Genomic DNA, 23,887 nt, shown 5'->3' with positions numbered 1-23,887 from the left:
ATATATGTGTGTGTGTGTGTGTGTGTGTGTGTGTGTGTTTGTGTGTTATAAATTTTCATATAATTTAAAAAGTTTGAATTATATAAATGGTTCAAAATTAAATATTAAAAATCAATTGAATTGATTCTATTAACCATAGTAGTATGTCATTAAAATGTATAAACTATCCGGTTTGTAAAATGCGATTTTTACTTTTTCGAAAATAATAATAAAAAAGTGTTCTTTACAAAACATGGTATATAACTTGTTTCTGTATAAACATTAAAAAGTAAGAAAATAGTTAGTATCTAATTTATTTCATGATTTCTATTAGTCTAAAAATGTAAATTTTATCAACAATTGTTTTTAGGGTAAATAGGGATGACATATCAAAAAGCATCAAACATCGTATGTAAAATCAAAAGTTCTTTTAAAGTCGTGAGTTGTTTTAAAATAAGGTACATTTGTCCCTTTTGTAGGGAGTTTTACGCATAAATTCTAATAAAACCGGGTCTTAAAAGGTGGTTAAATCAATAAATATGACAACGAATTGGTCAAGAAAATCTCGATACCATACCTGGTACAAAAAGCTGTTTTAGGCACATCTTCTTCTCAAACTCGTACTTGATGATAACTAGAACGAAGATTTTGCAAAGTGGTTCATATGGTTTTTTGGGTTTTCAGATGAATGTAAATTTGTAATATGTTATTTGGCCAATGTTATTATTAACAAAAAAAAAAAACACGAAGAAACTATGTCAAAGTGTCCGAGTTGATGATGTAGCTGAACATTTAATTAATGGTCAAGATTTTGATTTTCTTTATCAAAACATGTTGTTATATTTTAAATACCAGTAACCGAAAGACAGTGCATACGGGTTCCTAAGTCACAAGGAGAAAACATGAAGTAACGTCTTAAGAAACCTCAACATGCATGTAAATATGGGCGATGGGTAATGGAGATCTTACGCTTTTGAGGCAGCATAGATTGCATAAAGAGGATGCGAAGGTACAACAATGGCAGCACCTGAACCAATGTTAACAATGGCGCCTCTCCCCCGGTGGATCATTCCTCGTATCACAGCTTTCGTAACATGCGTCGTACCTAAAACATTAACCTTAACCAAATTCATCCAAATATTCTCACCCACTTCGTGAAAATACATCGCTCCTGGATATGTAATCCCCACATTGTTGATCAAGACCCCGATATCCAAGCCCTGGATCATCTCCTTCAACGCTCCATTAACCCTGGAAACAGCTAAATCTGAAGAGAATTCGAGCTCAAGAACCTTGACCTCAATCTCAGGATATTTCACCTGGATTTCGCCGGAAATTTGTTTCAACCTGTTGGGATCCCTGCTGACGAGTACCAAGTTGAGACCCTTCTCCGCGAGTTTGAAAGCAAAGGCTAGGCCGATTCCATCAGTGGAGCCGGTGACCAGTGCCCAGGAACCGTAGATTTTTAGGTCTTTTTCTGGTCTGATAAAGGTTCTGAAAGCCCATTGGAGGACCAGCATGCACTTCTTGAAGATGGAGAAGACAGCTAGAGAAGAGAGGAAGATGATCCATGCGGGCTGCGTTTTTAGGTGATCGATGCAGTATGGAATTGGAACCATTTTTTTTCAGGCCTCGATTAGGTGATCGATAACTATATATGCTAACAAATTATTAATAGGCATCAACAATATTATAATTTTAAATTCATAAAATGATCCAAATCAAGTCATTTTAAAAATATTATTATAAATAATAAACAAGTAAGTATTATATCTCTAAAGTTCTTAATTCAAACATAAGTTATCAAATTTGATTTATATTCACTTATTTTTTGAATTTTGATTTTAGTATAATATCTTCTAATTTTTGATTATTTTGATTTAATTGATAACCTAACATCAGACTTAGTTAATAATTTAATTTTCGCTGTCACATCAAGATTTCAATGAAATAAGACTAAAATTCCAAAAAAAAAAAAACAAAGTTTATATATCAAATCAAAATTTAAAAACTTTATGAACCAAAATAGAAAAATAGCAAACATAGTGAAAAAATAAAGTTATTTTCCTTTTTTCTAAAACTTCAAAAGAAATGGGGGAGACAGGTCTGCAGTATAATTCAATACGGACAACAACCTCGACATTTGTTTTGCAAACATTAAATTTAGTTCTTGTTATTCGCACAGGAAAGTACATCGTTCGGTCAGCATCATTGAAGTCAAAATATATGTATATTTTCGATATATGTATATATATATAGATACTAGATTGGGACAAATTTTATCGAGAAACTATGTATAAAATTTATTCTTATTTTGTATTAATGATTTGATTATAATTTTGAGAAGTACCCATCAGTTTGGCCAAACATATGTTTAATTTCTTTAAATCAATAGCTCTTTAGACTTCGTGGTTTTAAAAATCATACATTGAAAAGTTTTTTTTTAGTATAATTGATATTTTCAATAAATTTCTTAATTTATATTAAAAACAAATATATATAATTGGGAGGAAAAAAATAATATCTTTAATAAATTTAAATGTCTATTAGACTAAAGTTGATGCAATTAAAACCCTTTTAACTTCACATTTTTGAAACATTTAAGAGTATGTCTATTGTGAAACGGTCTCACGAATATTTATCTGTGAGACGTGTCAATCCTACCGATATTCACAATAAAAGTAATATTTTTAGCATAAAAATTAATAATTTTTCATGGATATCCCAAATAAGAGATCCGTCTCACAAAATACGACCCGTGAGACCGTCTCACACAAGTTTTTACCAACATTTGATGTCCTCGAAGACTTAAAAAGTTGGCTTGAGAAGATCAAATTTGGTACGCAGTTTAATAACTAATTCAAGGGAGAAGTGAAGATTTTATATTGAAAAGTTTTAACTTGCTAAATTAAATACAATAAAATATTTTTATATAAAAAAAATCACCAATAAGAAAACTAACACGTAGATTTACACAATAAATCTATCATATTATGATAAGATTTCATATCAATATCAATAAGTACACAAACAACAAGTCAATGTAATTGCAAATACCACATTCGTCCCATATATTCTCTTATGTATATTTTCACAAACTACGAAAATTATTAGAAAATTAAATTTTATGAAAAAAATTTAATTTTTATCCTTATTTAGTTAGTTTTTCATATATAATAAAAAAATTTGTTGTAAATAATTAATGTATTTAGGGTAAGATTATTAAATAAAAGAGTGGGTCTCATGTGAGACCGTCTCACGGATCCTAATCTGTGAGACGGGTCAACCCTACCCATATTCACAACAAAAAGTAATACTCTTAGCATAAAAAGTAATACTTTTTCATGGATGACCCAAATAAGAGATCCGTCTCACAAATACGACCCGTGAGACCGTCTCACACAAGTTTTTGCCTTAATAAAATAGACAAATAATATTAATTAATAAAAATATATTTTCATATATCATATATCACATATCAGTTATTTAATCAGTACTTGATCTAATATTTCCAGGTAGACACACAGCGTAAATTTGATGGGCAATGTTGCAATGGTATTGTAACTGTAATTAACACAAGATTTGTTTTTGTAAGAAAATGAGTTTCAAACCGTTACAAAGTCATTGTGCCCTATAAAAACAAAAAATTACAGCTCCAAAACTCTATTTTAACACATTTGTATGATGAACTATTTTGAGATACTCCAATCAGTTCTTGGTACCTGTCTGTATATTCATCATATATATTTCACATAGCCTCGACGAGCTTTCCTTCATTAATAATCGATCCGTTAGAACACAATGTATACATTTGGCAGTCTTGGAATCTGTTCAATCTGGTTGAAGATCGATCAAGAAATTGTTCTTGCAAGAAAGGAGCAACAGTTGGTGACAGTTTTTATTTCCCTGATTCATGACTGGATCCTGATTTTTTTGGGCTGTGATCTTGTTGAAAAGGGTCGTCATCACAATGAATTGAACTCAATCTGTGCGAGAAATTCCAGCCGGATAACGGTTCTACATCATGGCCTACGGTTCTCATACTGTCCTCTTCTTTCAGTTTCAGGAAGAATGTTGATGACCAGTAATCATTCGCCAAATTCTTGGTATACATAAAAAAATGCATATAAATGAAGGCGAGAGGGTAAGAAAATAACCCGCTTGAAAACACAATAAGATCGAAAAAATTATGCAAGAACTGACCATCTTCATTAGATGCATCAACTCATTTAGTGCACTGTCAAAGAGATTCGGGTTGGCTAAGTCAGGAGTATTGAGAATTTCTTGGCGAGAGCGGTGAGAAATGTTAACCTCCATTGGTGAACCTGCATAGAGAAATTTATGAAAAAGCGACCCAAATAAGCAACGCGGTAACGAGGACGAATAAAAAATATGATACCCGGGGATATATATTCGTCAATGATATGCCTTGCCATGTAGATTCTTCTCACATGATCGTTATGTGGGATTTTGTCGAGCTGCTGCACCTCTTCATAGAAATGGACACTTTCCCCAGCCAAGCAGCTACATTGATAGAACGTAACTCAGCCGTATGTCAATAGAAGAAACAATATGTACTTTAACAGAGGGCTTCTTAGCACCTATCGGCGAATTCCATGAAAGACTGGCGAAATCTTCTGTTCAGAAGAAGCTTATCCAAAGGTTCGCTATGATCTGCCAATGGGCTCGTTTCCCTCTGAAATAGAACATCAGATTCAGGTATGATACCGAGGGCATCACCCATTGTCTTGCATTCCTGGTGTTCTTTTCTCCTCAAGCTCATAATCGAGACAAGAGGTTGCGACATTGACACGGTGAAAAACACCACCACGAGAACACTGGTCTGAGGAAAAATTTGTTCCAAAAACCATCATAAGAAATGAGCTTTCACTGGATAAAATCATGCGCAAAACGAGCCCAAGACAGAAATATATAGAAGAAAATGCCATAAAGCCAGGTTAAGCATACCATAAAAAGTAATAAAAATCTCGAGAAAATTTGAAGCCATGGAACATCTTCATGGACCTCAGTCAGAACATAAGAACCAGTCCATATCCCTTTACAGAAAGAACAAAAAACATAAGTGAAATCGGCTTCGCTATGGTTTTAATTTAAACGGCAACAATATATTGGTTTTCTTAAAGTGTTCTAACCTGTCTACAGATATAGATATATATACAGAGTGGTTGATTTTTTCAAGTACGAGAATGTTTAAACAAGATAGAATTAAGGTAGACTTTGATGTACCGATGGAACAAGCGGAGACTAAGATTCCTCGCCAGAGGTCCTTGAGTTCATGGAATCTAAACTCTATATGTCGAACTGCTGCTGTAAAACCAACCAAAACTGCAACATAAATTGCATGCAGGCTAAGGATTGTGATGATCCACCGAGTCCCCATGTGGCAATGATTATTTAGAGGCTTTTTTATTTGAATAACTGCATCTCAAAAAATGTAAGATTATGTCAATATTAATGAAGCAAAGCATCGATGTTAAAATAGCAGATGTAAGCATGATCAAAAGAATAACTAGAGATATAAGTGAAGAATAACAGATTAAGCCAATTGACAATAATGTAAAATTGCCAAAGAAATTAATTTCTGGACATGTATACCAATCAAAAGCTATTCAAAAATTGACCATAAAAATCTAAGATAAATAATATCTTAAATATCTATAAATAAAAGTTGAGTGGCTATCCACACACAAAATGGAACTAGAGAAACACTCTTCAGAAGTGATCTTTACATGATGCAGCCACAGTCCAGGGCAAGAGAAGCAGTGGAAGAAATATATATGATCGAATAGGTGGCAAACGTCGCCTGGAAAACACAAGTCTCAAGAGGAATCAGATCAGTACACAAAATAATGTTGGGTCAATTGAGAGAATTACATTAAGCATATTTAAAGTTGGGATACTAATTCTTATAAGATAGCATGAATCAATTCATATATGTTGAAAGAGTCTGCCAAAGTCTTTGGAGATAAAAGAGCATTTATCAATTTCTTACTTTTCAGAAGGATATTCATGTACCTAACAAATATGTTATATAGTTGAAAAGCCTGTACAATTCGACAGCTCATCAGCAAGCCAAATCCTAGAGGACCTTCAGCCCAAACTGCGAGAAAAATTAACATTTGTGTTTTTATCAAACAATGCAAATACGAATGTGGAATATAAATATTGGATTGAAGCAGAATATGCTAATGTAATCACAACTTTATGTGAAAATTACCGGCCCATACATAGCAAGATATCCACCAATGCCTCCTTCTAAATCTCAAGAAACCGAGGCCCATCTGTGGAGGCCACATTCAATATGAATAAAGCCAGGAAAAAAGAATTGAACTGGACATTTAAATATGAAACAAAAAAAATTAACAAAGATAACAGCTGAAGTTGTATACAAAATCAAAAGCACTATCTTTTACCACAAGTGATAATAAAAGATTGAAGCTGGCAAAAACTTGAATTACTACGAGCCAAAAGCCACTGCCTTTGGGTCGTGGAATCTTGTGAATTAGATAGGGAGCAGCAGCTTTCACAAGAAGCCTATACAAGAGAAACAACATTTTCATACACAATAATATTGTATACCTCGCACTGCCAACGGTTATACGCAGTGATACATCGTAAATGTAAGTCTATATGTTTCATAAAAACAGAATGATATATGAAAAACCAGCATACAGCAAAATGCTAGGATGAAAGTAATTTGGTGGTTTACCAAACCATGTTCAAACAACAAATTCAAAAATAGGCTTTGGAACATCACATATATATTTTTTCAATCCACTGATGAAGGCCCTCAGTTAGCTAAAATCTTGTTAAAGTACGTAATACCCTACACGAACAAGAAAAAATATGAAAACTTATATCGAGTCCCAAGTTAGACCACTGTCCCTGAACAACTAGCTCAAAATGAGTTCCACACCGTACAATGAAGTAAGAATCTCGACATAATTACTTTCATTCCTCAATTTTTGGCTCCATATTTATTGGAGTTGGCCCAAATCCTAATCTAATTGCCAAAGCTATATCTTAGCTAAATTAAAGATTATACGCAGAAAGAAACGAGAACGTATTTCAAGATCCTTCAGAATGAATATGACAAGGAAAAGAGTCTTTGGCACATAAAGATCATTTCACATCCATGAATTCAGCAGCAAATCCTCAGAACTACGCAAAGAGCATAAACGAAACACAATTACCATTTGCAACGCAAGAACGCTAAACTATGGCATCAAAGATAAGATGCCCGGCAACAATCATTCAAATCAACTAAAGAAAGAACTCCCACACACCAAGAGGTAATATAAAACCAACGCAGTGTTCATAAAAAATTGCGAGCCAAAAAGTTCATTTTTTTTTTTTTTGTGAAAGATAGAAAAACTACACGAGGATAGAGATAAAGGAGATGGCGATGGCCACATAATCACTGGGGCAGCCGCCTTTTGCAGCACAGCTCGCCATCTTCCCCCGTTTTCAGTGGGTTGGCCTGAACCGCTTCACTACCTTGACAAGAGATGTTGTCAAACTCCACGTGATCTTTCTTTGACCAGATGGCCTCTAGCTAATTGCAATATTAGTTTGTTCTTTTTTCTAGTTGGCGTCATAATATAATACAAATATAAATATTATATTATTATTAATGTTTTTGTACGACTGTGTTGGATCGATTTTATTTATATGTAAATAATTATATGTTGTGTATTATCTATTAAGTTAAACTTGATATTAAAGTGATCGGTTAAATTTTTGACTATTGAGTTTAATCTATCTAATAGGTTGTAACATTTAATGTACAAAGATATAAGTGTAATTTATGTTTTTATGATCACCTAAAATAGAAATATCAAAAAATAAAGATTATCATTATCTATATATGAGTCATGGTCTTCATATCGCGTGTGATCACGTTTTCTATTCTCTATCTCTATTATAAAAAATAGTTCGGAAGAGAAACTGAAGGATTTTATCAAGGAAAATAGCTCGTAGATCTGGAAGATCAAGACTCGTTATTAAAACATAAGATCAAAACTCGTTTTTAAAGCGATTTTTCCAACAAATGAAATACACAACCACTATTTTTCGGTGTGCATTGGATAAATCTCTAAACTAACAGAGTAGTTCCAACTCAAGCTACCAATACATACAAAAGTTTTTAATAACCTAAAATAGGGGGAAAATGTATCGTTTTAGGCAAACCACATTTGGTGACCAACATCAAAACAAAGAAAATGACGAATAATGTGATATTTTAATTTTTAAAAATGTTCAAATTTGTTACCTCATAATCTGTGAAATCCTTTGTGCTGCAATGAGATTGATAGTGATAGTGAATTTCTTTGTAAACTCTAATGATAACCAATACATTGTATAGTTTATCAATATATTGTTCAAACACAGACGTATAAGTTCTCCGGATGCTGCCGCTCGCAACAGATTAGTCGCGTGGAGATGTGCAACGTTGCTCGCAAACTGGAGGCATTTTCTGTATGTTGCGCTACACCGGTCATCTATTCATACAAAGCTCAGCTTAAACTCATATTTCATTCAGATATAGCTTTTTCCGAATTGGTTTTAAAACTCAACAACCTGAAGAAATCAAGAAAGTGACACTTTTATCATATGTTTGGGACAAAAGTTTCTAAAGTTTCCATAATTCCGTAGGAGTTTTAAAATTAATTCCATTGGAAGGACACCTATTCACAAGATAAGTGGTTGTAGCAATTAGTTCTTGACCCCAAAAAGGTTTTGGGCAGTCAAACATTTAAGATCAGGATATTAGCCTCTCAAATAATGTCCGGTTCATCCTTTCTATCACCTCATTTTGTTGGGGTGTCCTAGAAACTATGAAATGTCTAGTGATCCTTTTCTGAATGCATAGCCCTTTAAATTCTTTTGACTGATACTCAAGACCATTGTCTGTCCTTAAGTGCTTCACTTTATAGCCTGACTTTGTTTTTGTAAGAACTTTATTGTGGCCTTATCTTTGGTTTTCAATAGGTATGTCCATACCTTCCTTGAATACTAATCAACTGTGGACATGAAATAGTGGCAACCACCATGAGTTTGTTTCTTGGAAGGCCCCCAAAGATCTGAATGAATATGTTCTAGTGGTTTAGTTGAGATATGTTTACCTGGTGCAAACTTAACACTATTTGCCTTTCCTAAAATACAATAATCACATAATTCAAGTCCTTGTATCTTGTCACCATACAACCGGCCTTGTTTTGATAGTTCCACTAGTCCTATTTCGTTTACATGTACAAGTCTAATTCGCTAAAGGCTTGACTTGTCTTGTTTCTCATGGATAGTTCCTGAATCACCTATTATTGTCTTACCTTGTAGAACATTATGATGAGTTCACCCTGATCCCTTTCACGACCAAGCCTCTGGTCTCTTTCATCACACCATTTTCGGACTTAAAGGTACACTCATTTGTTTCAAGTGTTCCTAAGGATATAAGGTTCGTTTTAAGTACAAACCTTACATATTTAAGAACCTTTTCCACACCATCATGCATCTGCATTCTGATTGTACCAATTCCTTTCACCCTACATGACTTGTCATTTCCTAGAGGAACGATTCCTAGTTCAGATTCTTCAAGTTCTTCAAACCATATCTTAACAGGACATGTGAAATATGAAATCGGATCTAGGATCCACTCATTTTTCATGCTAATTTCTGTCATCATCAGTGACTCTGAAGATTCATATCCATTTGAAACTGATCTAGCTTCTCCAATTTCTTTTTGTTTATCCAATGTCTTCTTTATTTTTGGGCAGTCTCTTTTAAAATTCCCCTCTTTGTGGCATATACTTTGTTTTTATCTTGGACCTGAACTTGTTTTTGTTAGAGTTTGGTATCCTCTTTTCTAGTGTTCCCCTGGCAGTAAGACCTTCACCAAGAGACTCCCCACTGGATTGAAGTTTCCTCTGCAACTCATTTGACTGAATTTCAGATTTTACTTCGTCTGAAGAAATGGAGTGATCCTTCCTATACAACATTGAATCCTTAAAATTTTCATATGACTTTGTTAAAGCATTGAGTAATATGAGTGCTTTATCCTCGAGTTTCACCTCTATATTTTCAAGATCATCCAAGAATTTGATAAATTCATCGATTTTATATTTAATGCCTTTACCATCTTGAATCGAGTGTAAACATTGCTTCATGTGCAGAAGTATAATTGCACACTGGGCCTTCTCTAACATTTCTTCCCTCTCTTTTTCATTCAGTGAACTTGACAACCCCTCCTTCATATTCAAAGCTTATGTCAGTCCTTTTTTTTTTTTTTTATCTACATTGCTCTCATCTTGATTTTCCATTGGGCAAAATCATTCTTCCCCGTGAAATTTTCTATATCAAACTTCATATACCCTATGGTGTTTTTCTTTCCCATGGACGACGTCATTTGTTGTGGGGATCAACTAAGATTTACTCAGATTCACAATGATCAAGAACAACTCAAATATCACTAGTGCCCAGAATCAAGTTCAAACACAGAACATGCAATGTCTATGTCTTCTGATCGAGTAAACACAATCACCGAATCAATAACAAGAATCAAAGTTGAAAATAAATGGAGATGGGATTTACGTTGTTCGGCTTTCAACAGCCTACATCCACGTGAAGAACCAATCTTTGTTAAACCAAGAATCAACCACCGATTAGAAGCCATTTCCAACATTAATTAATACAGAAGAATTTACAATTAGATCTTATATGTTCCTCTAATCTATTCTCAAAGTTTCACCTCTATACTTTCTGTTTTTTTTTCTTTCCTTGAATCAGCTGCGTCGATTTGTTCTTCTGAGAATCTTTCCAAGATTGAGAGGAAAAAAATTTGAATCACCTAACATCCGGCTGAAGCTTTATCAATCTGTTATAAACTCCAACATCTAATCAAGTTAATGGGATCATTCTTTATTGGCCTTATTCAAGTCTTGGCCAGAAACTTAGAATAAGTCCAATTTCCCAAATTTTGACAGAGACACTTACAACATTTTCCAAAAAAGAGAAATTTTTTTTATTACAAATGTTTTTAGTAACGAATATATTCAATGGATTATAGAAAGTATTAGAAATTTGTTTAAATAATAATGTTTACATGTTTGATTACCATATAATAAAGATATACACTTCATTTTTGAATAAATTTTATACATTAAATAGAGTATGAACAACGTAAATACCTTAACTTTTTTTTGATCAATTTATTTCTCTTTACTCTTTAAAGAGATTTTTACATGGTACGAGTGAATATATATACAACGGAATTTTTTTGGAGACAGTATTTTATTTGAAATTTTGAATTTTTTAGGTTAAGTTTATAATACTATACATTGTGTTGGATGCAATAATTGTCCTTGTTTGGTAGAGCGGTCGAAGCGTGGTGCTTGAGTTGCTGTGCGGTTTAAAATATTTGAGTTGCATCATTACCACTAGCTATAGTTTTTGGTAAAGCGGTAAGCACTCGGTCCTACAATTGGTATCAGAGCCAAGGTCACGGGTTCGATTCTCATTGATTGTAAGGAGTGCAATTATTGGGAGGGAGATTGTTGGGTGCAATAATTGTCCTTGCTTGGTAAAGCGGTCGAACCATGGTGCTTGAGTTGCTGTGCGGTTTAAAAGATTTGAGTTGCACCATTACCACTAGCTATAGCTTTTGGTAAAGCGGTAAGCACTCGGTCCTACACATTGTATTGTTGAATATTTGTCTGTATATCGAATTTAATTATTTATAATAAGTAGATTAGACAACTTTTCCTTTTTTAAAAAATATTGAAATTTTAAAAATTGAATTTTGTGTTATTTTCTTTCTTAGAAAGGTCGAATTTAATACCGAAATCTTTTTGCATGTGTCTGCACCAAGATCAACCACCCGTACGAATGAATTTCTTTGAAAAATGCTAAGGATAACCAAATATTTCTGACAAATAATCAACACTATCACCATTTTTCCCATAGAAAATGAATGTAGCTAAAATTCATTATATAGTTTAAAACATATTTTTCAAAATACAGTACTTGCTTGGATTCTTCGGCTGCTGCCGGGATCCATGCTAAACCATCAACAGATACAGATTAGTCGCGCGGAGGTGCGCAGCATTTCTCGCAAACTGGAGGCATTTTCTGTATGTTGCAGTAACAGCATGAATAAAAGCAATGATTTGTGCATGCTGTCAAGTTAAACCAGCAAATTGTAATCTTGTTAGAATCCAATTTTGATATATTGGGAAATGAAATAAGCAAATCTTTATTTATATATATATGTATATATAAAAGGTGTTGAGAGTTTACGGTAAACAGGGATTATTTCTTTCGAGGATCCAAGGGTCTTAGGATCGACGATGAGAGGTAGACGTCCATTTAGACCGGCGTCGACCTTGATCTCAGCCATGAATATTGCAAGAAATACCAGAATTGAGACTAATGCTGAAGAAGACTTCATTGCTTTAAACTTCGATCAACAACTTGAAGGATTCAAGAAAATGAACTAATTTTTTCATATGTTTGTCCCAAAGGTTTCTCCTGCTCTAACCTATATAGAAAATTTTGACTCGAGTCGACCAATTCTAGAAATAGAATTTACTCCTGATTTATTGAATCTTTCAAGATTATTTTTTTGTTACAATTCAATTATGCCAGATTACATAAACTTCCTCATGCAATATTATTTCGTCAAAGATTGCTAGAATTTATAATAATAAAATAAAATCTGTATCTCTCACAAAAAATATTATTTCCTTAAAGATTGCTTGAATGTTGAAGCTATATTTTTGCATTTCAATTAATCTATGAATGCAAGAAACTATCTTTGTTCATCACGAGCGTACTTAAAAGAGCAAAATAAAGAATTAACAGTTGAAGCAATTCATTAAACAGCTAAAATTGAAGAGTTAAATTGAAAAAAAAAAAGGAAAAATAAAATTAAAGGAAATAAAAAGAAAAGGAATTAAGAGAAAATTGAAGAATAACTTTTTGAGAAGCTCCATATTTAAATAATTCGAATTAAAATGTTCTCAAACAAATTTTGTCACTTATTTTTTTATTACAGAAGTTTATAGTAAGGAGTTTTTGGATTGATTAATATATAGAAATATGTTTAAATGATATTCTCACATGTTTGATAATGATATAGGTGAAAATTGTGGTTTTTTTTTTAGATAAAGTAATTTCATTAAAAATATTTTATATTTTATGTTATATTGTAATACTATTGTTAATGTTTTGATATTTGTCTGTATATTGACAGACATTTATTTATTTATTATTTATAATTATAATAAGTAGATTAGACAATTTAATTTATAATAAAAATAATCGAATTTTCTCAATTTTATTTTTAAAATCTATTCTATATATAATATCTGTAAAAAAGATTTAATAGAGCAAAGTTTTTTCCATTGTGAATTGGCCATTTAGCCTTTAAGTTGTGTCATGATAAATTTTTGGAATGGGTATTTGGTGGAAAAAAATTTATTTAAACTCATGCCGTAAGTGGGACATTTGATTGTTAACATAAAGGCTGGTCAAACATATTAATGTAAAAAAACCCATGTTTCATTCGGATAAAACTCCTTTCAAATCAGGAGGGGTCACCCTGATAAACTTCTCTGAAAGCCAAGTATCACATAAAATCTCTTAAGTATTTCTCAATTGTACAGTGTCATACATGCAAAGTTTTAGAATCTCGTTCATTCTTCGACGGGGTATCACAGGGTCGGTCGGTATTAACTCAATAGCATAAAAGGTGTCTAGAATTTACGATAAACAGGAATTATTGCATTTGAGGATCCAAGGGTCTTAGGATCGACGATAAGAGGTAGGCGTCCATTTAGACCAGCATTAACCTTGATCTCAGCCATGAAGGCAAAAAAGACCAGAATTGAGACTACTGCAGAGGAAGAATTCATTGCTCCAAACCTCAACTAGGGGGATTGATGAAAATGACACTGTCATCAAATGTTTCTCCCAAAAGTTTATATACACATATTATGATCTGGCTCGATACCGATCTAGTAAATCTTTCAAGATTGATTTTTGTTGCCATTCAAATATTGGAAGGATCAATTTGCCAGCTCATAACCTCCAGTTGAAACAATTATGCCATATTATATAAACTTTCCCAAGAGAGATTATTTCATTGAAGATTGCAAAAATTTACGATATAAAATATAATTTGGCTTTCCCACGAAATATTATTTCCATAAAGATTGCTAGAATTCCCAATAACAAAATACAATTTGTATGGGAGACACATATACAACAAGGTTTATATAGTTTACTCACAGAGCATGTTTAAGAGAAGGAATTAACTAGATTCCTCCAATCTTTTCTGATATCGCCAGATGATACCTCCGACTAAATTGTTGAGAGAATGAGAAGCCATTGGCACCACGGCACTCGAGGTTAAAATTGTTGCATAACCGTACACAAGCCCAACAAATGTTGCCCTGAGAAAGGTTACAATATGAAACATGGGAATACTGCATATAGACATGGGATATAGAGATATATAACTATGATGAGATATACCATACTGCAAAGGAGTAATTCCGACCACCTCCCAAGTGTAATATGCCGAATAAGGTAGCAACTGCAAGTATACTCGTCCAGTTTATTCCGAAAAGTGGCAATAGCGCACCACGGAAAAGAAGTTCCTGCTTAATCCACATAACGAAAACGCCTACTTTTAACAGGGTTTCTATGCTAAATGATGCCGAAAACTGCTGATTATGACATGGGAAACAAAGATTCACCTCACTTATTCCTGGGAGAAATGCCACAGCTAAGTAATCCAGAGGTTCCAAGGATGTGAGAACCTAAGATTAAATCAATATTAAAGACAATATACAAAAGTTCATCACACATCCACGAGCATGAAGAATTGAAGATGAACGGATATACCTGCCGATTAGCTGTTTCACTAGACTTTGCAAAATCTGGCCATATCTTCAACAGCAAGAACCGAGTTGATGACACAAGTAGAACCGATCCCACAACCAACTCAAGATGCCATAATTCAAAACCAACTGTCCAGAGCATAAAACTTCAAGATAATAGCTCAAGGGGGAAAATGTATTATTCATGTGTGATCGACGATGCAAAAAATTTCACAACATAGTGTTTATATCTCACCCATTTAAACTAATCCTACGAGTCAATAGGTAAAAATTTGAAAATCCTACATCTTATATTCTCCGAACAGTCATTGAGAGGCCATCCTTCTGCTGATGCAACGTGAGAAATCTACAAAACCACAGTCCACAACATAAAACTTGAGTTTTTTGGCACAATTTTCATATCATACAAGTATCATTATTCAAGCCATGCCTAATGTTTGTCAAATCAAACAATGAAACTAAAACATTTGCTCAAAGAATTGCATTTAATCACAGATTTCCATACAACAGTAAAGAAAGAAAGCAAACAGCTAACAGCCAACAAGAAAATAACTGCAGATTTAGTGTAGGAAACGTACCTTTCGAATTAAAACACCTAGAGCACCTATTAAACCGCAAGTGACCGTGCATGCTCGAAGCACATCATTTCTCGATGGGATGATGAATTTAGTCTCAATCTCCATTGTATTTGAGGAGAATATCTTATTCTCATGTTGAATATAAGCAGTCCCTGAGGAAGGACTGTCTGGGCCAACATCTTGGATTGGTATTTCCTCAACCGGAAACAAATTCTCATCCTTTTCTTGAGTTTTTCCTTTTCTTGAATACTTCTTGTTCTTATTCTGGTAGCCAAAGCACTTGCGTTACTTCCACCTCTCCTTGTACCAAATATTCATATGAGTAAATTTAGAGGTGCACTCGAGAATTGTCTGCTGGAAGACTAACTATACTTTGAGAAGATAAACTAACATTTTCTGGAAAACCACAAATGAAAGAAAAACAAGGGTGAGGGAAACGAGAAAACTCACACAGCATATCCTGGTGGAGATTCTCAGCGAAGTGCCTTTGCTGCAGCTAAGCCCTCTATCTAAAACTGATTCAAGAAATGGGTAATTAAAAAAAGCAATCTTTTCAGCATTTTCTGTATTCAGTTTCAACAATACAGCTAATTTGCTTGGGCCAAGGAATTCAGCGCCATAATTACCCAAAAATCGGAAGGCTGTATGAAGATGCAGAGTGCATGATTTCGCCCTGGGCCAGCAGTTCGTGCAAATTAAATCCATCAATTAATCTCCAAATGCAAGAAACGATCTCTTTTCAGGTGCTAGACCATAAAAGTACACAGCTTTGCTTCTCGTAAAACGCTGGTCTGGACTTATTTTATCTGTTCAAGCTTCAAATGCCCACGCTAACTAACGAATGTTACCCCCGTCACAAATATATTGAATTTTTTTTTTCATTATCTTAAATATATAATTTAATTTCTATTTTTAAAGCTCATTTAATTTGCTTGATTTGATTAATAATCCAATTTTTATCACATCTAGTCAAATGTTTAGTCTGTACATTAATGAATCAAATTTTTACATAAATCATTACAGTTTTACATTTAATATTAATTTTTATTTACATTCATTAACTATGAAAATGATAAAACAATTTTACCCTTTGTCACAAATTTAATTGATCAAATTGAATATTATATTATTATTATTATTTTACATTCCAACTCAATTATTTTAATAATCATTCCATTTTTTATCACATTCAATCTCATTTCAAGAAAAATGTCATCCATTTCTTTTAGTTGGAAATCCATGTTTTTCAGTTTCTCAATTATTTCTTTAAAACGTAGTTCTAACAATGTTGTCACTGTCTCATCTTCAAGAAGCAAGTAAAGCCGGTTTAGCTGACCAGATAGCTCCAACAAGAAACTTACTTTGCTTCAACGAATTCCAGCAAACTCTTCCATGCAAGATTTCAATTTAGAATTAAGTGCTGCTATCTCTTTCTCAGCATTGTTCTTTTTCAGGACAAGATCGGTCATGTTATTCTCTGCCAGTAATGATGAATCCTCGAGCGATTTGATTGTATCAAAGGCATCGGCAAGCTTGGTAGCCTGAGAATCAGCTTCTTCTCTGAGTTTCTTTATCTCATTATCCAGACCCTCCCTACCAATTCGTACCTTACTGTTTTCTTCAGAGAGCTGGGAAACATTCCCGTGTGCCTGAGACAATGCAACTTCATGGGACTGTATAGTTTTATTAGTATCAGCAAGTTTTCTGATATGAACAGCAGTTTCTTCCCATAATATCTGTATCTGCTCTTCTGCAAGAGTTCTACTCTCTATAGCTATGTCCCTATCATTCATGAAATGGGAAATATTGTTCTCGCCAGGGACAAAGCATCTTCAAGAGTTCTTTTACTTGCAGACATCTCATCAAACTTGCTTGTATGAGAAGAAGCTTCCACTTTTTCCCTATCTATTCCTGTTCCCGAAGTGCCTTAGAAACTGCAAGTTCTCTCTTCTCATCGAAGAGCAGAGATATATTATTTTCTGCCATTGATAAGGCATCTTCAAGGGACTTTGTTACAGTCTGCACTTCAGCCACTTTCTGGCCAACAAACTTGCTTCATCCTTGACCTTCCTCAATTCTTGTGCCACTTCCGTATTTGCAAGATCAAGGTCACTGAGATATCCAACAAGCCATTTCACCTTTTCTGTAGGATCTTCAAAAACCAAATCGGTTGGAGCAGCGATGCCTTCAATAGACTCCACAATTCTTCGGTGTCTAATGTTGCTCTCTGCTAAGAACTGCTTGAGTTGATCAGCATGTTGCTGTGTAGCAGCAAGATCAGTCTCCAATTGAGACATGTGATCCACATCAAGTGAATCTTTTGATTTGATCATGGCAACAATTATAGGCAGATATGTTCAGCCGGAGTTCAGATTTCAACCGATCAATTTCAACATTCTTTTCGCTCAGAGATCCTTTCAGATTTTCCCGTTCTTAGAAAAGCCCCTTGCCTTTTTAACAGCCATTGATAACTTCTCCCTGAGCAAAGCGCATTTCTCCTCCAGCTGCTCAAGACTTTTCTGCATGAGTGCTTTTTCGTCCTCAAGCGTATTAAGTTCTCGAGTTGTCATTTGCAATTCATTTGACATCTGATTCACCTCCATTCTGTAAAACATATCTTCCTCTAAAATTAGCTCACTTAGACTCACTTTGATAGCTCTGATATATAGAAGACTCTGGAATCTTTCAAAGATTTCTGCTTCAACTAGATCTGATTTGACATGACATATTTTTTCCTGAATCTTTGCGAGACAACAATCAATCATGGTCATCACCTCAAATTGATCCGAGTGATCCTCTTGTTGACCATCATTTGCAAGTCCAGATGCCTCACGTAACGTACTTACTATTTGATCCTTTTCCAATGAAAGTTGATACTCCTTTCTCACAATTGCTTCATATTCTTTTCTCAAGTTATCCAACCCATTTTAAGGTATTTCTTTTCCCCAGATTCGGCTAAAAGTGATGTATTCAGTTGATTGATCGCATTTTCTGCAGCTTCCCTTGCTTTTGTTAGCTCACGCTGCAACTTTTCCTGAACTTTGTAACTGTTTACAAATCCTGCAATTTAGCTAGAAGATAGATATTTTTTAGTGTTTCTGCCAATATTAAAGTCGAGAAGCGATCAATATCCTCACTCGCAGCTTCTTTTGTTTGATCTATCTCATTTTGTAACTTCATGGCTTCTTGTTTGGACACATAAAATGACTCCGCAAGCCAACAGACATGGGAATCTAATGCATTAGATTCAATTGTTTCTGGAAAAGTTAAAAAAGATAATGCATCATTCATTTTATGGTATTGTAGAGAGAAACCCTTCAATGATTTGTTCTCATCTGCAAGCCATCTTAGTTTATCAGTAAAATCTATAGGCTGCTGTTCATCCATTACCACCACCTCTGATAATACTTATCTGACTTTTCTTGCAGTTCAGTGAAACATTTTTTCAACTCGCTGGTTTTCTCAGCCAATGATAGCTTCAGCGAGTCTCTGCTGCACCCATGCCTTTCCTTTTGTCACAGCCATGCTAAGCTTCTCTTTGGTGTTAGCATACTTGTTCTTCACCTGTTCCAACGCAGCACTTAGATTCTCAATTTCTGCATTCACATTTTCAACAACTGATTGTTGTTTCTCTAGTTGTTCCAGCAATTTCCTATTTTCACCATCTAAATAGCCTATTTTCACCATCTAAATAGCTTAGATTTTGGAGCAAATTCTCTTCCTAACTTCTAATTTCAAGAATTTTGTCATGTGTGATCACAAAAGTTTCTATTTCATCCATTGTGTTGATATCTGATCCAACTGCAGTTAAACATGCCCTGAGCTGGTCTGTTTCGGAAAGGAAAAAATTATACATTTCGACTAAAAACAAAACTGACTTCTCAACATTAGATATTTTTTCTTCTAGTGCTCCTTCCAATAGCTCATCGTGATGGAGGGTCAATGAAACAGAAGACAATATCCTGTTCACAATTTCCTCAATTTGTTGATCATTTGCATTGCCAGATTCATTTAACTGAAACGAATTTTCATGCTTTGACTCGGATAATTCAGCTACCTTGTATTTACAAAATCGATTTCCTGATCTTTTCTACTTAAGACAGCATGTAGTTCTTCAACTTTTCCCTCACTGAGCAAAGGCTTGCTCAATGCAGTGTTGATAAGCATGGAGCACTCACTAATCATCTCATTTAAGGAGGCACCAGATCCCAAGGTCTTCTCATCCCAATCGTTACTTTCATTTTGAAAATGATTCACTAATCGATCCTCATTTTCAATAGGTGAAGAATGTTGCTCACTCAAAACCTTCAGTTGATAACAAAGGCGAGTAAGTCCTCTCCTAAACGCCACCCTTTCTTCCTGCATAGAATAAAGTTTTTACTAAGGTCTATATACACAATCACATAGGTTAAAACAGGACAGATCAACCAAGAATGAACCTCGTATTCTTGTGCAAATTCATTCTTCTCAGAAACATTCTTTTCTTGCATATCATGATTCATATCCATCTCAGTCATGAATTCAAGAACTTTATTCACACTATCTGATTCATGAAACTGGTTATCCTGCACTAATTTCTTTTCCTGATAATTCTGTTGGGATTCGGAATTTTCTACCTCATCTTTTCCTGAGAATAATTCCTTTAATTCCTTTTCCTGAGAATTTTCTATCTCATCTTGGCAATCAACAAATGTATCCTCCCTTCCCCCATCATCTGCTTCCCTTGTCTCATTCGTCCCATAACCCACCTGCATAGAAAGATTCCTAACTTTAGGCACTGAATTGTAACGTTATTGTTAGCATATATAAACCATTCCATTTTCGAGAGTCCAAAAAACTGAAAGATAAAACAAAAATCCAATATTCCCTCCGATAAAAAGCAAAAGTTCATGCTGAAGATAATTTTCAGCTATTATTTGAAGGATTGCGAACAACCACAATAACTCTATTGCTAAATCTGAATTCGTTCATTTAGATATCAACCTGGCCATGTTTTCATCCAGAATCACCAAGAAATGCTGAAACAAGATGATAGTCCCATACACCCATGCATATTCTGCATTGCCTTATTAAGAGTTATACTCTTCTTTGTAAAAAATCAAATCATGCATTTTCTAAGAGATATAACAAAACATCCTATCATGAGCATTTAATTATAGATTTTCAGTACTTACAAGCTGACATAGAGGTGTAGTTAGATATATCGGACATACATACATACATTATTAAAATTGAGACTTGAACATAATTCTACCGCAAAAGCTAGCTCATGGAAGAGGATTGTCCAAGTCCATATATACAACTCTCAAGGATTTAATAATATCGAATATTTAACACACCTTCTCACCAGAATGAACAACTGGAGCGTGAAGTTTATAAGACATTATCAAGTGGTCCATAAGGCAGTCCAACTTATAACTGTGGGTCTTGGATCCGATTTCATATTAATTGAGACTTAAATCTAACATAACCCAAAAGATAGCACAAGGAGAAGATTGCTCAAGTCCATGTATACATCTTCCAATGACTTAATCCAGTCAATGTAGGACATTTAAAACGTACATATACATATATATTTCGAGAAGGAATAACATATTTCCATGAATTTACCAACACGAGGAACGGCAGAGACCAACATTCAAGTAACCAAATGGAAAGATTGTTTATTTAATCAATTTTCAAGAAAATGGGCACCTGATCAGCAGAATCACCTTCATTCTCAGCTGCTGCAGCAACTGCAGGTTCCACAGGGGGAATAGTCTCCATCTTCCCCAGCTAAAGAGCCTTCTCTAAAATGATTATCAGACATTTCCATCAATCATAACACAGCGATAAAAATCCCATGAACCAATTCGCCTGTTTCACCGTTCTTATATCTACCCAGATCTGACAAAACACAAAAAGATCAATCTATACGCGCCAGAACTCATGAAAATCCATTCTTGAAAATAATGTACCTTTTCAATACGCATGCGTATAAGAAAATACATAAGAACGAAACAGAAAGGGGAAACTGCAATAAGAGGAAAAAGATTTCACCTTTTCCTTGAAAAAAAACTCCACGGAATTGGGAGACTGTAAAGATTGTGCATTTATTCGTTATAAGTGTAGTTTCCAGCATTGAACACAGGAAGACTTACATTAATCGTGGTTCATACGACACCGCATTTGGCAAGCAAATGAAACTAAAAGGCCAAACGCTGACATTTTGATTCACTGTCTGGTCGGGTGGAAAAACCAACCAAAAAGAAATGACACGTCCCGGGTGAAAACGAGAAGTGTTGGCAGTTGACCCGACCCATTTTAGGATATGGGTCAGAGTTATAACAGAGAAAAAAAAGGAGAAAATGTCGAANGAGGCCGTAGGTCTCGCGCATATGCGCGAGAAGAAGACGCGCATATGCGCGAGCAGAATTGAAGCTATTGCGCCGAGACAGTAGGTCTCGCGCATATGCGCCGATGAGGGTCGCGCATATGCGCGAGACGTGTTTTGCAAAGAAATGAGCCACTTGGCTTGTGCATGCACGTGGATGTATATATAATGCTTTCAGCTTTCATTCCTCAAAAAGAAAAGAGGGAGGATCGAGAAAGGTCAAGGGAAAAACGAGAAAGGATACTGGACGTAAGTTTTGCTACGTTCTGATATGTTTTGAAATTATGATATTGTCAGAATCGGATATGATTCATATATGATGTTCTTGACATGTTAGACATCGTATAATCAAAACTGGATTGAGGAAAAGATACCATATGAAATTGTTATGAATTTTGGAGTCGATTTGATATCAGAATTGAATTGTTATCGATTATGAGGTGTTGGGATTGAGATCTGATTGATATGGTATTACTGGGTATATTGAGATTATGACGTTGTGCTGTTGAAACAGAATTTGATTTACTTCTGATTATATCCAGTATTGATTGAGTGGTGTATTGATACTGTACCCTCGATACTGTTACTGCCAGATTGATATTGACAGGCTTTGAATCAGAGACTTCGACATAGTCAGAGTAACAGAGTGAAAGGTTTAAATTAATGTTGAGTTGGGATTGCACAACTCGAGTGAGGTTTGACTCGAGTTTCCCTAAATCACATACTTTATTTGATTGCATTAATATTTGCAATTGATGAGATTGATGTTTGTAGTCTATTGATTCATAGACAATGTATGTACTAGTCACCGGCTGATTCGTCTGGTCATCGGCTGATTTGCCTAATCACCGGCTGATTCGTCTGGTTAGTGGCTGATTCGCTTAGTCCTTGGTTGATTCGTCAATTCTGCGGCCGATTCGCCCAGACACTGGATATACAAATTATATCGATGTCGTTTAGGGTTGATTCATTCCTATCGACTGAGATTCGATATATTTGTCAATATCCAGAACCGAGATCCCTAGATTAAGAATGAGTCGAGTCTTAGATGACGCGTCGATTGAGTCGAGTCTTAGATGACTAGTTAATTTACAGTTTTATATCATTCATGTTTGTTGAATTGCTACATGTTAATGATAGTTGTTATATGCTTTGATATATGTTTTTATATGATTGCATGTCTACATTGTTTATACTGGGATGCATTTCTCACCGGAGTTATCCGGCTATTGTCTTGTTTTGTATGTGTGCATGACAACAGGTGGGGCAGGACCTGGAGCAGGAAGAGGATGAGAGATTCAGGATTAGCGTGGAGATCCGGACTTAGAATAGAGTGGTTTAGTACTTGATATAGTAACTAAACTTTAGTTGAAATAAATAAATGGTGTACAGGATTTGTACCATTAGATGTATATGCGTATTAGAATTGATTACCTTACGTTTCCGCACTTGTATATCTTGTATATTAAAAAAAAAAATTTTATGTCCCACATTACTTAGTTGTTAGATTTGATCCTAATAACAATTAAGTGTTGAATTAGGTTCGGGTCCTCACATATAGAATCGCGATAAACTTGAAAATATCTCCATTATTCACAGTTGATGATCTTCTCAAGAATTACATCACCAAAATCGAAAATGCAGACGAGCTATCCTCAAGCAACTTAACCTGCGATCATACTTGATAACCAGCTTCCCTTTGTCTCACACTCCCATTCTCTCCATCTTTAGCAAAGTTCATCAAGAAGCATTTGATCTTCCTGTCACTTCGCACCATTTCAAGTGAGATTGGTAAAGTATATGCTTTTTCGGTACAAGAAAGTTGTTATTGTAAATGTTTAAATCTCTTGATCTTCATGTTCTTAATTCTTACTGTTTCTTGAAATAAAACTGGATCTTGAAGTATTATACTCAATCGAGACCTTAAATTTCTCAGACCGATCTTTGAAATGTCTATGCTATGGATCAAAAGATTGCCCTTCTGTAGGTTCCACCCTGACAAGAGCTTGGATTAAAGTAGATTTTTCACTTCTAGTTCT

At 34.6% G+C, this 23,887-nt stretch overlaps 4 protein-coding genes across 8 annotated transcripts in view; all 4 read right to left on the bottom strand.

Annotated features, from left to right (window-relative positions):
• The window catches only part of LOC140983578 (very-long-chain 3-oxoacyl-CoA reductase-like protein At1g24470), a 2,677-nt gene extending 1,082 nt beyond the window's left edge, over positions 1 to 1,595 (bottom strand). For both annotated transcript variants that reach the window (XM_073450669.1, XM_073450670.1), the window contains exon 1: positions 949 to 1,595. In XM_073450669.1, the coding sequence (XP_073306770.1) occupies positions 949 to 1,499 (551 nt within the window). In that variant the 5' untranslated portion in view covers positions 1,500 to 1,595. The remainder of the gene's footprint in view (positions 1 to 948) is intronic.
• Positions 1,596 to 3,525: 1,930 nt separating this feature from the next.
• Positions 3,526 to 7,545, bottom strand: LOC140983181 (regulator of G-protein signaling 1-like). 2 transcript variants are annotated; one of them, XM_073450111.1, is made up of 11 exons: positions 7,379 to 7,545; positions 6,414 to 6,534; positions 6,218 to 6,281; positions 6,016 to 6,100; positions 5,730 to 5,803; positions 5,227 to 5,418; positions 4,948 to 5,036; positions 4,581 to 4,822; positions 4,379 to 4,503; positions 4,183 to 4,304; positions 3,526 to 4,081 (listed from the first exon to the last, which is right to left on the bottom strand). In XM_073450111.1, exons 1-11 carry the CDS (start codon positions 7,453 to 7,455, stop codon positions 3,878 to 3,880), a joined length of 1,395 nt encoding a protein of 464 aa, XP_073306212.1. In that variant the 5' UTR covers positions 7,456 to 7,545; the 3' UTR covers positions 3,526 to 3,877. The 2 variants fall into 2 exon arrangements, with proteins under 2 accessions (XP_073306212.1, XP_073306213.1); XM_073450112.1 differs by having other exon boundaries at positions 7,194 to 7,518.
• Positions 7,546 to 14,162: 6,617 nt separating this feature from the next.
• On the bottom strand, positions 14,163 to 16,295 carry LOC140982293 (uncharacterized). Of its 2 annotated transcripts, none has more exons than XM_073448760.1 (8): positions 16,102 to 16,295; positions 15,926 to 15,990; positions 15,476 to 15,739; positions 15,183 to 15,243; positions 14,902 to 15,026; positions 14,754 to 14,816; positions 14,530 to 14,654; positions 14,163 to 14,447 (listed from the first exon to the last, which is right to left on the bottom strand). In XM_073448760.1, the coding sequence occupies exons 1-8, from the start codon at positions 16,178 to 16,180 to the stop codon at positions 14,306 to 14,308; spliced, it is 924 nt and encodes a 307-aa protein (XP_073304861.1). In that variant the 5' UTR covers positions 16,181 to 16,295; the 3' UTR covers positions 14,163 to 14,305. The 2 variants fall into 2 exon arrangements, with proteins under 2 accessions (XP_073304861.1, XP_073304862.1); XM_073448761.1 differs by having other exon boundaries at positions 15,926 to 15,984.
• Positions 16,296 to 16,698: 403 nt separating this feature from the next.
• LOC140982422 (uncharacterized) lies at positions 16,699 to 21,774 on the bottom strand. 2 transcript variants are annotated; one of them, XM_073448918.1, is made up of 4 exons: positions 21,515 to 21,774; positions 21,170 to 21,262; positions 19,915 to 20,223; positions 16,699 to 19,834 (listed from the first exon to the last, which is right to left on the bottom strand). In XM_073448918.1, exons 2-4 carry the CDS (start codon positions 21,239 to 21,241, stop codon positions 19,529 to 19,531), a joined length of 687 nt encoding a protein of 228 aa, XP_073305019.1. In that variant the 5' UTR covers positions 21,242 to 21,262; positions 21,515 to 21,774; the 3' UTR covers positions 16,699 to 19,528. The 2 variants fall into 2 exon arrangements, with proteins under 2 accessions (XP_073305019.1, XP_073305018.1); XM_073448917.1 differs by lacking the exon at positions 21,515 to 21,774 and having other exon boundaries at positions 21,170 to 21,508.
• Positions 21,775 to 23,887: the final 2,113 nt, after the last annotated feature.

The sequence above is a fragment of the Primulina huaijiensis genome, chromosome 8 (assembly GCF_012295235.1).
Source record: "Primulina huaijiensis isolate GDHJ02 chromosome 8, ASM1229523v2, whole genome shotgun sequence".
NCBI lineage: Eukaryota > Viridiplantae > Streptophyta > Magnoliopsida > Lamiales > Gesneriaceae > Primulina > Primulina huaijiensis.
This window is presented reverse-complemented; position numbering and strand designations above follow the sequence as displayed.